Below are 16,523 nucleotides of genomic sequence, written 5' to 3'. Positions count from 1 at the left end.
AAGAATAATCCCATACAAAAAGAATGAATTTTAGACAATATTTATTTATTTTTTATTATTTTATTGAAAAATAATAAAGAAATGTTGAGTTGTAAGATATACAATTATGGAGGAAGGAAAAATATTCAGGGTGCCATCTTATATTGAGATGGTATATCAGGGGTGTTGTTGGAGGGTGTATGGTATAGTGGGCCAAGTTGAAGATATTGACAAATTGAAGATTAATGCTGAAATCAGGAGATGATGAAAATTAACAGTTGAACCGGATCATAATTAATAAAAAGCTTTTAATTAATATATTTGCAGAGCTCGAGGTACGAAATATAAATATTATCTATACATAATAATAAACGCGGCTGTGTGTGTGTGTCTGTAATCACAATATATCGCCCCAGAAGCCTCGCTCACATTTAAAAATAAAATATTTTCACATTTAAAAATAAAAAGAAGTTTTTTTTAAAAAAAATCTTATCTAATTAATGAAGAAACTCTTCTTTATATATTCTTTTCAGTAATAGATTGCCTTCAGAACAAGGTAACATCGGCGATCACGAAGTTAGTCCCACTGAAAATAATCTACAAGAAAAGTCGCGAGAAAGAAAAAAAAAGCTGAGAGGTGCGAAAAGGAACATGCGATATAACGATATGTGTTCTCAAAACTCTGATTCTGTTTCTACAGCTCACCAATCAAGGCCATTTCAACATAATGAAACGAACATCGTCTTCCACAGCGCGAGTCGACATCGGAACGTAAGAGAAGAGTCTTATATTGCTATATCGTTATCTTATATCCTTGCGTGTCTTATATCGCTATATCGTTTTGCGCTCGTTGTCTTTACTCGACGGCTTAAATCAGATATCTGATGCATCGCCTTGAATGAAAGTCGCTGTATCGTCTTTCCGATATATGCGTTAAATCGATATGTCTCGATACATCGATTTATAGCCCAGTCCCACTGCCCGTGTAATTTATGATTTTTTTTATCATATAATGTTTGCGTAAAGTTATTAATTGCACGTAATCAAAAGAAATTTTTTCTCCCATATGGTTGATATTTTTTTTTCTTTACAGGTTTATACAGACAATCCTGTATGCCAAGATGATGATTGCTATACCTGGAAGGAAACGATAGCTCTATTTAAACCTTTTATACCTAATGTAATCGACAACAATTACAAACATTCTAATTCAGATAAGTACGAAAAAAATTTATATGTAGCAAATTTCATACAGTTCGTGTGCTCCATACTTTTATCACAGCGCTCTTTTACCGGAAAAACTTTACGACCCTAAGCGATCCGAAACGAATTTCCTCCGCAGTTTGTGATTTGAGGTCACTTTCTTCGCTGATTGGATTATATTAGTACAGCTTTGCTTACTTATATTAGTACTGCTTTGCAGGGTTGGTAATATGTTGAATCATTGGTGATATATTTATCTTTGCAAACAATATACACACATACAAGTTCAGGTTGGATACTATCATATTTTAGTATAGATTTGTAAAGTAGGTGATATATTGAATTATTGGCGGTATACGTACCTTTGTCTGAAATTTTACGAAATATATGCACACAAATAAGGTCAGGCTGGATACTACCAACAGAGCACAGTTACCATATTGCAACAAAAATGCGACAATCATGATGACTAACTTGCTACCTCTGCGACGTCGATGAGATGGTTTTTGAATGTTACTATGTCCGTTATTGGTGACGTCAGAATTTGACATCATACATAGACCACAAGGAGACATATAATTTGTTTAAGTTAAGAACTTCTCCCGCCACAAAGTCTGAGGCAGTCTGGTGCTATGGAGAATAGAATGGCGCATTTTAGGGAGGGTAGCTACACTCTTGAACTCAAGGAAAGAGATGTCCTTTCTCTCTCCGACCAGAGTCGAAACCAGTCTGAAACAGTGACCCGTATCCCTACTTGAAATAGTCATACCTCATTACGATAGTCACCGCTTTAGGTCCAGACGGATGTCGGGAGGATTTCTTATATTAGACAAACTAGTCGCAGTGACGTGCCCGTGTGAGAAGAATGTGACATATTCACATCTCTGCGTTGTCACATGGTGACCCTACTGAGAAGTGAATAAGTCACATCTTTTGCTCACTGTGACAAAGTTGATACTTGAATATGTCGCATTTTCGTCACATGGTGACACTGTTGAGGCATTAATGCGTCACATCTTTGTCCCTCATTGACCCTGTAGAGATGTAAATATGTCACTGCTTCGTCACAACAGGACTATGTTGAGACGTGAATACGTTGCACGTTGTTTTTCCAAAGCTGAAGGTGCTAACACTAACGTAAGATGCTGCATAGCTTTCAACAAGAAAGAACAGTAATAAACAAATGGAAAGAGGTCAAATCAGGATAGCCAAAAAAGCGAGTTATTCAAAATCTAGCTGCCATGTCACCTTTTTTAACAATATATCTATAAATAACTAAAACATGTTTTCACTTCAAACTCTACTGAATTACTTAATTACCTAAATATCTCACGAAGCATGGCAAAGTTGAGCTCAGAAATTATCTAATTTATTTCTTGCATTGAAAACAAAATTATCCGTTTGAAAATATCGCCTCGCAGAATAAGCTGTAGTAAACAGTTGCAAACTTTCTTTCCGGAACTAGAGCAGGTATAGAGCTCGAGATTGTTATTCTTTACATTTATACTGAGAACACCATCCATATAAATATCTATGGACTTAAAAACATCTCCGGACATCCTATAACAACAGAGAAACTTAGAAAAGGAAAATTCCGACCCCCCTGTGTTATAAGTGCTAAAGCCAGGGTCATGTTCTAAGAAAGTGTACCCATGAACTTAAGAATAAAAAGAAGCTTCAAGAATAAAAAGAATCCCATAAATTAGAAATCAAAATCAGTAAAAAACCCCTGAAATTAGTTTTACTAAACAATGAAATGAAGACTCTGTTTGAATATGGAGAAGTATTTTATTTTATAACCGTCGTTAAGCAGTCAACCCAATATTTGGTTTACGAATACTAACGTACAATTCCATAGCTTTGTAATTTTGAACACCATCCAGAAGACAAGGGAACTCCTGGATCAAGTTTTTGGGAGAAATTTGCAGTCGTGGAGTAATTTTTGAAAGAACTAAGCTATGTGGGCTTTACTTGGAGTGGAAATCCATAAAAAACTTTTACGGTTATTTTGACGGCAAGGGTATTCTAACCCATGATCCGTCTATAACTGAGGATATTTTATTTCAGCGATATAGATTGTACTAGCTGGGTGCAGAATTCGTTTCGACCAGTCATTGCTGGGAATCGAACCTAGAATCCTCTCATTGGGGGAGTGATCGCTCTATACCCTCTGAACTCTGTGAAGCTCTGGGCCACCAAGGCTCAGAGTTTCACAAACTAGAATGTTTAAACTTATTTGTAGGCTGAAATGCGATACATCTCATGTACGTTCTCGCTGGTTAACAACTCATAGCACACAACGCCATCTGTACCCAGTTTTGTAACTAAAATTCAATGTTTCTGTAAAAAAATTCTTAGAGCTATAATTATAAACAAACCGTTTTTTTCCTATCGAGTTATCATAATTTGTTTCCGAGATTTCTAATTTTCAAATCAGGCAACCCTCCACTAGACACATTGTATCTTTCAATCTCAAATTTCTAAATTTATTTCTCTTTTACTTTTCAAGGATCTTTACAAAAGTTCCTTTCACCGATAACGAAGGGGAAGCTGTCATTTGTCTTTCCTATGGATTGAAGTATCCAGTTCAGTATTCAAAAATCAACAGAACAACTTTTAACAAAAAATTAAAAAAGGGTGATGTTTGGAATAAAGAGAGTACAATTGAAACTTGGAACGGTAAGTTATGTTTACGATTAGTTCAGTGATGCCTGCAAGCGACGTCGTCACGTGCGCGGGTCGTCCAATCATATTTGATTCAACACACACGCATTACGTCACTTGCAGTATCCAATTAAATCTGATCTAAAATTTGATTCAGCTTGATAAAAACTTAAACCTTAAAGCTGTAACACTAACACCGTTATTGGACACAAGCATGTGATTAGGCACAAACATGAGATTAGTTGCGATTATTTAATGACGGTATAAAAGTTATTCCTAATATACACATGTTTTTGTAGAAAGTCAGTTCCTGTGAGTATGATGAAACTTTCGAAAAAAAATAGAATGCCTTAATAATCTAATGACCGAATTTTACGTTATAAAATGCATATTAAATCTTTAATTTTTGCAATGTTTGGTTATGTTTCTATAAATTGTCTTTTAATATGATATGATATGATTTTAATAAGTATGATACTTGGGATTAATTAGTCCAGTAAAAAAGAGACATTTAAAACTGTGTTCTTAGTATAGAACTCTTTGTCTCATACTTGTTAAACCTTAGGAAAATACTCTGTTCAGCAAATTATCATGTCCAACGTTATGTAAAGTTCTCGAACTCCACACTCCCCTGTTAACCGCAGACATTCTTGCATCCTACCAACTGATCTATTCAGTCTGTCTCTTCAGTCCTCTCTCTCCATAATCTCTCTCCATGGCGTTCTCTCCATCTTTTTGCCTCAGGTGCCCAGATGTGAGTGATCCTAGAAATTCTATCTCTATCCATTCTTAATATAAATGGCCTGTAAAGCACCATCTTCTCGGTTAAATTTCTTCATCTATTGGTTTTAATATTTGTTTACCATGTAATAACATTTCATCAGTAATGGGTGTTAGTCTAAAAATATTCATAATAATTCTCAAATACTGTGTCGCTGTCTATTTCTATGTTTCACAACCATACTAGAGAACCGATCTTATTAGCGATTTATACGAATTGAATTTCATTTCTAAAGTCACACATATTTCTCTACAGTTTGTTTAAGTTTCTGAAGCAATAGTGAGTTTTGACAATTTTATTTTGAATGACAATAGTTTGACTTCCGGCATTTATCGTTGCAACGGTTCATTTTTAAGATATTATCAATCGAAAGATTTTATTTTGGGTCCTATTAATAAGTAATATAATTAATTTCAGCTAAAATAACAGCTTTTTTCTGTAAATCTTTAATTTTCATAAAAACACCATATCGTCTGTAAAGTCCAGATTCTCTAGAACAGAATTAAAATGCCATGAAATTTCTAACTTTTCTGTAGTTGCTTTCTCCTTCATTCAGTTTGAAAAAGAAATTTTATTACAGATATATCTTTCCTTTTTCTAATTGAACTGGATGAATACCTTGATCCTGTTGAAAATCCCTCTGTTTACTTTGCAATACATGACTCTGCAAGACTCGTGAATCCTCTTAAATATGGCTTTAAGTTAGAAGTACCAAGAGCGCACCTCATTCAAGTCAACGATTATGTGAGTATTGTTTACAGATAACCTATCGAATAATTTCAATTGAGATGATTGACTTTAAAAAAAACCTAGTGTAGTTAGGGAAGCATTTAAAATTAAATCAAGCAGTTCATAAAGTTACTCATAAAGTTTCTGTGGTAAACACGTAAAATCATATCATGATCATCTAATTCTATCTGTCTATGAGATCCAACTGTAAATAAATCACGTACAAACGATATTTTTCGAGAATTTATTAAATTTTTAATGGGAAACCAGCTCATTCAAACAACCAATAATGATTATTGTTAAATGAATAAGCGAATTTTTAAAAAATATTTATAAAGAAATAGAGAGTAAAAAAATAAAATATTTTTTTTGAAAATAAGTGTAAACAAACAAGTAAATAACTTAGATTTTATTATTTCATGATTTAGATTATATATCTATTACACATTTAAAATCAGAATTTTTTTTTAAAAAATTAGGTTTAACTGATCTTGACTTTGTTGTTATTTGAATCCTCTATCAAAAGTTTGATACACTTTTACACAGCTTGAGGGAGATAAGGAAACTTCGTGATTTTTCGAAAGCTCGTAGTATCAGATTTGATAAGTGATTTGTTTTCATTTTCACTAGCAGCATTTGGACAAGATATGCCTCAGAAGAACTCCAATCAATAATTTCTAAGTTATTCGATAAAACTTGAAAGTGTATCTTCGGTAATACAGATTTCTAACGGTTTCTCTTCTTTGGGGAAGTTTTCTTTCTTTTAATATTCTTCTTGTTTTTATCCTAAGGATTCATTTGGCCACATTTGGCTTTCAGGAACAGGGCAAACGAACAGAATTCATTTATTCATTTATGTGTCGTATGCGACACCACCTTATACCATTTTGTGTTGTGCTGCTGCGCAGCGTAGGCAGGATTGGCACCCACCACCGGTACCTACCGTTGAATTTGTGTCACTCTCGACGGTATCGGACTGCTACCGAATGAAACCAGAACGTCTTCAGGGATTAATCTAGATTCAGTGTGGGCAGGGATGACCATCGTGCACGAGTGTGCAGGTCCCGGGTTCAGCTTCTCAATTCTAACTACGCTGTACAACTGTACACAGCTGGTGTGATAGCATGAGGTGCCATCGCATACAACATACAATTACTCCAAATATTGATCCATCACAGCCCCGCGGCACATTCGTATCTCTCTTTGATCACATGTGTTGCCACTAATAGCAGGGCTTCTAAGAACCATTTTTACATTTTTTTATACGCCGCAAGTATATCACAGGAATGACACTCTTCTCTGGTTTACTCAATCCCCAGATTTGTCTCTGAACAAGCATGCCTGGTACTACTTGGGACGGCAAGTGAGACAGCGTCCGGTATTTTTGCTACAACTGCGGAACGAGATGTTGCAGGACATAAAGGACTTTTATGTCCCAATGCCTGACCATATTGTATTATGCATTCACGCTAAAGGATGCCCAAAAGTAAACTAAAAACTCTCATTTGTGTTTTTTTCCCTACAATAATTATTATGCAAAATTTCTCTATCATTCTTCATAAAATAATAACTCAAGCGGCTCTTTTAGCTAAAAGTTTTCTAAACACAACGAATAGCATAATTCAATAGTAATCAGTATTGATCTTCTTTTTCATAGATAGAGCAACATCTTTTACCATATCCTTATGATACAAACTGTCAATTACTGAACCCTGAAGGAAATACCGATGAAAACTTTGACTTCACGGTAAGGTCCTATTTTTAATGCTTACTTGATTAATTTCCTACCTTATTTTATTTCGAATAAGTATTTTATTACATGCTTTGTTTTGTTCTACTGTAGTTATTTTATTCTGTCTATTTTATACTGTAGTTTATTATATTATATTATATTATATTATATTATATTATATTATATTATATTATATTATATTATATTATATTATATTATATTATATTATATTATATTATATTATATTATATTATATTATATTATATTATATTATATTATATTATATTATATTATATTATATTATATTATATTATATTATATTATATTATATTATATTATATTATATTATATTTTATTTTATTTTATGTTATTTTATCGTATCCTATCCGATCCTATCCTATCCTATCACATCACATCATACACAAGCCAAATGTCAAAAAAACTTGAAAATGCTATTTTTAGTTTAATAGCTGGAGAATTTACCAATTCTTTTTCTCAGAGGGTTACAACGTGTCTTGGACAAACTAAACGTATCCTTAATTACATCCATCTTGAAAAATATGAAAGGTTTTTCTCAAAATCAAACAAATTATAAACGATGCTATACCATCTTAGGTAGCTAAAAGTATCATATGATTGAGTTTTCTTCTCCTTAAGTAATTCAACTTTACACTTTAGTCTTTTAATTTTAACTCTTCGCCATATACACCTGGATTTTTTTCCTTAATATCCCATACACTTCTTCCCATCTCCCTTTCTTTAATTATCATGCTTAAGCTTGCTACTCTAACCCCATTAGTTCATGCACTTAATTGCTTGTTGCAATAACTTGGCTTTGTATTTTATTCGGGTATTTTGAGTTCTGACTCTGTGGAGGGTAGGTTTATTTTCATAAAACTGAAACTATTACATATCTGCTTTTGTATCAGCAACAGTGGTTTAATCACATTGTTAGGATTTATTCAATGAGAATATTGTAAATATTAAAACTGGTTCTGCATTTTTAATTACTGCTTGTAAAAACTACTAAGCGATTTAATCATTTTTTCACCCTCTGTTTTCTTTAATATTCACTTCATTCTGAAAATGTTTTCATGTTTTTGTTTTTGATTAACTTTTTGCCCTTTCTTCTTCTCTATTTTATTTGAAATTTTTGCTCAATCACCCTTCTACTATTCATTTTCTCTCTTTTTTGTCATTTTGGACTACATCAATCTTTCTGAAACTATATGTGAAAAGAAGACGAAATGTACGTAAAATAATCTTAATCGATAATATGTTCATGATATTTTTAGGAATGCATAGAAAGTTGCAAGTTTAATCTTCACGTGAAGCAGTATGGATGCGCAGCTCGTTCAATTAGTATTAGCCACATGGTGAAACTTTGTAAAAAAGGTAGGAATTGTTACTGACACATAGACCAATCTCTCCCTCTATGTCTCTCTTTTATATAATATATTGGTTGCATTAAAATCAATGAATTCTTGCATTCCTTTTGATTTTCCTACACCTCACCAAGAACTTCTGTGCCCAGGTATGAGCAATCTTTAATTTAATAAAATTTTATTTTTTACAAGCCGAATATAAGCGGAGTGAAAAAAAAAGAAATTAGCGTATAAATAAATATTAATCAACACTTCTAAATGAAGAATTAAACAAAGAAAAATGTTAGACATATGAAAAAAAGGCAAGAAAAATAAGTAAAAAAATAACAAACAGCAGTTTAAAAAGGAAAAAAAAGGATGAAATTTTATTTGAAAAACAGGAAAAAAAGATATAATCTTTTCTTCAGCCCACACGATTATATCCGCAAAACAGAGTACTTTCTGATATTGTATCAATAAAGCCAAAGCAAAATATATTAATACAATGGTGTGAGGAGCACTCAAAATTTTTTTTTATAAAAATAACAACAAATAAAATAGATCACAAGAAGTAAATATAAGTAAAAATAACATGTAAAAACAGAAAATAAAAAAAGAAAAAGAAAAAACATTAAAAAGGGATTATAAAGTAAGTATCAAAATCAGATCAACTTACATGGACAGAAAATCTTTCAAGAATGATTTAAAAATTTTTTCACAGAAAGATTGCCAGATTACAATATGAAATGCAAAATTATAGGACAAATCATGCAATTCATGTAATAAAAATACCCCAAAAATAATAAAAATTAGAAAAAATTAACAAATACCTTAAAAAATGCTTTATAATACAAAATACACCCCAAAATTTAAAAAAATGCCCTAAAGGACAAAAAATGTCCAAAAATGCAAAAAATGCAAATGTCATCAAAATCCGGGCCTTAATTATCACCAATGCTTTCATCATCATCGTGTTCTGATGATGGGGACGTTGACGATGGTGATCGTTATGGTGACAATATTCATTATAAAACAACTTCATTGATACTCCCCATAACGAAAAGTTCACTGTCATCGCTACTTAATGAAGAAATCTTCAACACTTTGGCTTGCAGCTAGTTACTTCCCTCATCCTTTAGTTGTGGACAGTTTTTAGTCACATGCCCAAAGCTGGAGCATGTTAAACATGGCATTTTCTTATTTCCGTTCGCCCTGCCTTGAATTGCATGCATCTCTAGAATTGCATACATCTCACAGAATACCTTCGATCATTTTCTCCAGGTTAGAGATTGAATCAGTGAATGATACTGCTCAGTTAGATTCTTTCAATGAGACTTCCTGAGTTGCCTCAATTTAGTGCACATATATGAGCGTATCCCTCTCATCGACGTTTTTCAGAGCCGTTAGTGTCCCTGGACAAACTGCTTGTCTAAATATGTAAAGGCCAAATTCTGTGAAACTCAGGAAGGGGATCCGGAAAACAAGATTTGAGAATCGTTGAATGTTAGCGGCCAGATCTCCGACTCTTTCCTCCACTTGCTGATAGCGAGACTTCAGTTGCAAACAGCTGCATTCTTCAAACTATTCTTCACCAAAGAATAGAGCTAATGAACTTACAATGAATACAATATCATGGTGTTGCTGATTGGTAAGTATTACCAAGATGTCAACTGATTTACGAGGAAATGTAAGATCTTGGTGGTTGAGTCCCATCTGTTAGCATCAGCGGCGATCGAAAATTGAGTTTCGATCAACTGAACAGTAACTTTATCCTCTTATATAAGCTGGTACACATTTCACGTCATACATAGAGCTGTTACTACCCAAAATCATTTCATCTAGACTCTTAGTTATCTTATAAATCTTATCGAAACTCATACAGTAGTTTTTCTTCGTTGGAGAGTTAACAGAACTCTGTGGTTTCAGACATTCCTTAAAAGCTTTTTCACTTCTGTTTTTTTTCCATTTGTTTATTCACAGTGCTTCAAAATTCCTTTTAATGTAGTCATACCACCTTTTTCAGAGCCTGCCTATGGTTCGGGTTCTAATTGGTTAAAAATTAAATATTCTGGATTTTAAGAAAAAAAAGTTCTTTCGGCAGATTTGTTTAGCAAATTTAACACGATTTCCTTTAATCTGGATGATAACATTAAACTTTTTAACCAGTCAGTATGAATATTATTTTTTTTTAATTTTGAAATCAGTGTCAGTGCAATAATAACAATAAGTGCGTGACAATCAAGTTAGTAGAACAAAACATTTTTTATTTGACAACTCTTTCGAATTTTCATCAAAATCTTATTCTAAATTCCCTTTACACTGATTGGTTATTCAGAGTGTTCTCGGATTCGGAATTTTTAACATCATTTAATATTGCTACTTTGCAAAAAAAATATATTTCATTGTGTTTTAGATGTAAAAGTTTCAAAAGAAAATCAAGAAATTTGCTATAAAAAGTGCAGCGTTTTGCCTTGCATGTAAGTAATTTTATGTTATATATTATTCCTGATTATGAAGGAAAATGTTCATGGCATATTTATTAAAGGTATTCATATTTTTAAACTACTTTTGACAATGTAGTTCAGTATGACAAGTCCTAAATTTTGATCAAAACTGACTAAATAACTCTTGAAAAACTAACATTTAAAAGTAAGACTCTTTTGATACCATTTATGTTAAAAAAATTAATTAATATAAAAGGGGACTTAAATTTTTACTGCTCTTCATTAAAAGCTTCTGAGGCCATTATTTCCAGATAGCAGTTATCCCCATACTTTAGGGGAGAAAAGAGTTATATTCCTTCAGAAAATTCATATTTCTGAGTCTGATTTTGTAGCTTTTTCAATTGTATTTAATATCTCAAAAATTATTCTGCAGGTCTCGAATGTTCAAATACAAACATATGGAGAACATAAAAAAGGTACGATATCTTTGCCATTATAAAAAGTGTGGAATTCATTTCTAAAATAATAATACATTTTCAAAATAATCTCTGCAATAGTATATCTTTATTCTAGGAAAAAATGTGTTGAATGTAAATTAACTTTATAATGAATATGATATTTAATTTGTTGGGATACTTAAATGCAAATGTATTCTGCACAATTTACAAACATAATCACCATACCTAATAAATATTTCTTAAATATATATGCCAAAACTAAAGTAAAGAAGTATAAATTTAGCCGGGTAAAAATTCTAGATTAATAAAAACTATCATCATTTCTATTTGAAATCTGGCGAAATGTTATTGCAGAAAGCGACATTAGATATATTAAATTTATTTTGATTGTTGAATAAAACTTGAAAGTGTTTCAAAATTCGCATTTCATGTTCTGTGTCCTTCGGAATTATCAGTTACATTTTTTCGTATTTTTAATACCGCCTTCCTCAATACAGTTTCGAAAAATTTTGAAGGGGGTTAACTGCTTAAATACTAACTTTCGTCCCCTTAATATACCTATTTTTTTAACACGTTGAATGCCACGCTAATTTTACGTGGCTTGCTCATCTGGCCACACGGTAAATAACTACAAACTAAATTTGCAAATATTGACAGATTTTGCTAGTTCATAAAAGGTTTAGCAGGACATTAATATTTTGAATAATTAAAAAGAAACTTATTTTTTTCTAAAAATTTATAGCTATTGTAAGACTTTTTGAAATATATTAAAAATATATTTTTGTTTTGTTCCCTCTTTTTCAATTCTGTTGTCTTAAACTATTACAACAGCAGAAAACACCTATTAGCCTTTCGTTGCTTATTATACAATGTATACTGTCTGTCAAACGTTCTGACGCTAGAACTAATAATTTTATTTAAATATTCTTATGATCGCTCTTCAATCTCTTAAACTGGCAGAAAAACAATTACTATGTTTTTGACGAAAATTGCACGTACTTTTTCGATATATATACAAACTTTTTTCTTAGTTAAATAGTTTCTTATAGAATTTAAAATTCAATAAAATTAATATTTTTGTGTTCCTTTAATTTCTTTTCCAACAATCTTAGAAAAAAATCTTATTATGAGTTTTACGGCTTTTACGAAAAATTACTCACATTTACTTTTCTGGTGAGATAATGCTGTCAGTGGCCTTTTTTATTTTTTTCATGTTAAAAATTGCATGTTTAAGAAAATAGAAACGTCTCGAAATGCGTACTTAAATAAATTGACACTACTCAAAATGCATGTTTAAGAAAATAGAAACGTCTCGAAATGCGTGCTTAAATAAATTGACACTACTCAAAATGCATGTTTAAGAAAATAGAAACGTCTCGAAATGCGTGCTTAAATAAATTGACGCTACTCAAAATGCATGTTTAAGAAAATAGAAACGTCTCGAAATGCGTGCTTAAATAAATTGACACTACTCAAAATGCATGTTTAAGAAAATAGAAACGTCTCGAAATGCGTACTTAAATAAATTGACGCTACTCAAAATGCATGTTTAAGAAAATAGAAACGTCTCGAAATGCGTACTTAAATAAATTGACACTACTCAAAATGCATGTTTAAGAAAATAGAAACGTCTCGAAATGCGTGCTTAAATAAATTGACACTACTCAAAATGCATGTTTAAGAAAATAGAAACGTCTCGAAATGCGTGCTTAAATAAATTGACGCTACTCAAAATGCATGTTTAAGAAAATAGAAACGTCTCGAAATGCGTGCTTAAATAAATTGACACTACTCAAAATGCATGTTTAAGAAAATAGAAACGTCTCGAAATGCGTACTTAAATAAATTGACGCTACTCAAAATGCATGTTTAAGAAAATAGAAACGTCTCGAAATGCGTACTTAAATAAATTGACACTACTCAAAATGCATGTTTAAGAAAATAGAAACGTCTCGAAATGCGTGCTTAAATAAATTGACACTACTCAAAATGCATGTTTAAGAAAATAGAAACGTCTCGAAATGCGTACTTAAATAAATTGTGCATGTTTAAGAAAATAGAAACGTCTCGAAATGCGTACTTAAATAAATTGTGCATGTTTAAGAAAATAGAAACGTCTCGAAATGCGTACTTAAATAAATTGTGCATGTTTAAGAAAATAGAAACGTCTCGAAATGCGTACTTAAATAAATTGACACTACTCAAAATGCATGTTTAAGAAAATAGAAACGTCTCGAAATGCGTACTTAAATAAATTGTGCATGTTTAAGAAAATAGAAACGTCTCGAAATGCGTACTTAAATAAATTGACACTACTCAAAATGCATGTTTAAGAAAATAGAAACGTCTCGAAATGCGTACTTAAATAAATTGCGCATGTTTAAGAAAATAGAAACGTCTCGAAATGCGTACTTAAATAAATTGACACTACTCAAAATGCATGTTTAAGAAAATAAAAACCGCCCTAAATGCTTGTGTTAAAGTAAATTGACACAGCTTAAAATGCGTGTTTAAGAAAATGAAAACAGCTCGCAATGCGTGTTGGCATAGCTGGAATTGTCCGTTTAGGAAAATGGTACAAGTTTGAAATGCGTGTTAAGAAAATGTACGCAGCTCAAAGTGGGTGTTTAAGAAAATGGCTAAGAAATATTTAAGAAATAATTTCGTTTTTTTAAACTTCTGTTATGATTTTTTTTTCTTTTTTTCGAAGAATAATCAAACAGATTCCAATAAATTCATTATGTTACGTAATTATTTGCTTAATTTAAATTAGTCCTCATTGAAAAGATATTAAAATGTCAACAATTATTTTTATAAGGTACCAAAAAATTTACAATAGTGCTATTAAATTGACGCTGCATCAAATTATATGTCTTAAAAACACTCCGTTATTTACTATTGTGAATACGAAGAGACAACTGAAAAATAAAACCTGCATTTTCCTTAGCCTCCTCCACCCCGTAATCCAGGAATTACCCCCCCCCCCAATAATTATGTTTAGTGATTTTAAAACTAAGGAGAGGTAACTAGGAAATTCCTTGTTTAATTGTTAAATCTGGGTTGAACATAGAAAACAACAACTTCTCCTGTACTTATTTTCTTAACCATGCATTTTGAGCCATGTACATCTTGCAAAACTCGAATTTTGAGCTGCATCCTAAATAAAAAGTAAACTGACCATCTTCTTTGATAAAAAATAACACATTATTTCAATTTTAGGTTTATGACAGAGGTGAGAAAGGTGACAACCGCTCTTATGAATATTTCTAGTAAGTTTTCTTTTTTAGTTAAATAAAGTGTAGATTATTCAGTTGCTTTTTACAATACATTAAAACTCTTATAAAAATTTTATGAAAATTATTTGAGTATTGTATTTTTATACTTAACACTGCAAAGAGACCAGTGAAGTAACAATTTTTTTAAGATGTATTCTTTAGATTAGCCACCATTCGCGACCAACTTAGTCACCCTTCAAAATTAATTTGAACAACTTACAAATTTAAATTTTATTTGTAACCAAGCCGAATGCACAAAAAAACTGTATTTAAACATTCTAATTCTTCATCCACTCCTAGAATCCTAACATCTTAATTAGTTTTAAATGATAGATAAACCCAGTCTTTTCAACCGTGTAGCTATCGCCAACATGTTTCCCCGAATGGAAGTACATTTTGAATTCAATTTTAAATATTTTCAAGAGGAGATGTCAGCAATATTGTCAAAGATCTGCATGTATTGAAAATTTTGGTAATAATTCAAAACTTGTCCGGCAGCGTTTTCGTGAGTTTGGGACATACAACATAGTCGTCATATATATATATATATATATATATATATATATATATATATATATATATATATATATATATATATATATATATATATATATATATATATATATATATATATATATATATATATAAATAAATACAAGAAAACACTAAGAAAGTTAAGAAAAACAATAAGTATATTATCTACTATATTAACTTTCTTTCATTCTCCTTCTGTTTTCGTTTTTATTTCCAGTCTTTAGGACGTTACGTGTGTTTAGGATGTTGCTCTTTGAGCCTATTTTTATGGAATTAAACAATTATCACAATTTAGCGCCTGGTAAAAAATGTGTTCAATATTTAAATTATTCTTCATGTTGTACCCGGTACGGAGAGCCTAAATCAGAGGGGAACTTCGGATCGACATCCTGCTACTCTGAAAGCAAAAGCGAAAGCAAACGATTTTTTGAATTGCATTCTGTTCCCGAAACTTTACCTTCCTATAAAGCGTGTGATGATAAAAGATGCAAAACTTGCCCTAATATTGACAAAAAACATACTGTTCCTTATAACGTTAGCTCCAAATCTTTTTGTAAAATTAAAAATGTTATTTATATGTTAACCTGTGGTTTCTGTAATATGAAATATGTTGGACAAACTAGTAACTCACTTAACATTCGAATTAATCAACACCGTTCTGATATTAACAGTAATAAGGCTATCAATAACCTGGAATTGAATCATTTTAGAGTACATAAATTTAACAGAGTCAAAATTAATATCTTAGATATTATAGAGGATTTAGATTTAAGACTACAGAAAGAAAATTACTACATGCTTCTATATAAAACAATTCTGCCGTATGGGCTAAACGATACCTTCCAACATACACAGATTAACTACAATAACTCATCAACTTATTCACTTTTTCATATTAAAGATAAGCGTACAAATCGAGGTAAACGGGGTTCAAGAAGTAATAGAAACTCTCTTAATAGTGACAAATTAAATATAAAATTTCTTTCTAATATGGAAAAAGACTTTAATAAACAATATAGTATTAAACCAATTAAAGATTTTGTCTTCTCCCTTAAAAATTATGAAATATATAAGTTCTACGATCTTATTATTAACTTTTCTTTCATTAATTTACATTTCAAAATTCTTTGTTTCGATCTTATAAAAGCCAAAATGAGCAAAATTTTGCCTAATAATAAGAAAAGTTTAGATAATTTATATTTCGTTATTAACTTTCAAAATCCTATTTTCGATAAGATCAAATTTCACAACATTTTTGAAAATTTTAAAGCTTTATTTCCATTAAAAGATTTTAACATTATTAAAAGTTTTAAATATAACAAATCACTTGGTAGAACCATTTTTAACTATAATGGTATAA

At 31.2% G+C, this 16,523-nt stretch overlaps 1 protein-coding gene across 1 annotated transcript in view; it reads left to right on the top strand.

Moving 5' to 3' along the window:
• Nucleotides 1-16,523, top strand: part of LOC107445748 (uncharacterized) — a 58,405-nt gene that overhangs the window by 29,327 nt on the left and 12,555 nt on the right. The window contains exons 5-12 of the mRNA XM_087156516.1: nucleotides 1,073-1,197; nucleotides 3,692-3,861; nucleotides 5,208-5,371; nucleotides 7,014-7,103; nucleotides 8,384-8,483; nucleotides 10,866-10,929; nucleotides 11,330-11,372; nucleotides 14,574-14,623. Of these exons, the coding sequence (XP_087012642.1) occupies nucleotides 1,073-1,197; nucleotides 3,692-3,861; nucleotides 5,208-5,371; nucleotides 7,014-7,103; nucleotides 8,384-8,483; nucleotides 10,866-10,929; nucleotides 11,330-11,372; nucleotides 14,574-14,623 (806 nt within the window). The remainder of the gene's footprint in view (nucleotides 1-1,072; nucleotides 1,198-3,691; nucleotides 3,862-5,207; nucleotides 5,372-7,013; nucleotides 7,104-8,383; nucleotides 8,484-10,865; nucleotides 10,930-11,329; nucleotides 11,373-14,573; nucleotides 14,624-16,523) is intronic.

Source organism: Parasteatoda tepidariorum, chromosome 2, assembly GCF_982258835.1.
Source record: "Parasteatoda tepidariorum strain Cologne lab strain chromosome 2, Ptep-v5.0, whole genome shotgun sequence".
Taxonomy (NCBI): domain Eukaryota; kingdom Metazoa; phylum Arthropoda; class Arachnida; order Araneae; family Theridiidae; genus Parasteatoda; species Parasteatoda tepidariorum.
Note: the sequence above shows the minus strand (reverse complement) of the source record. Positions and strands in the feature narration are given on the sequence as shown.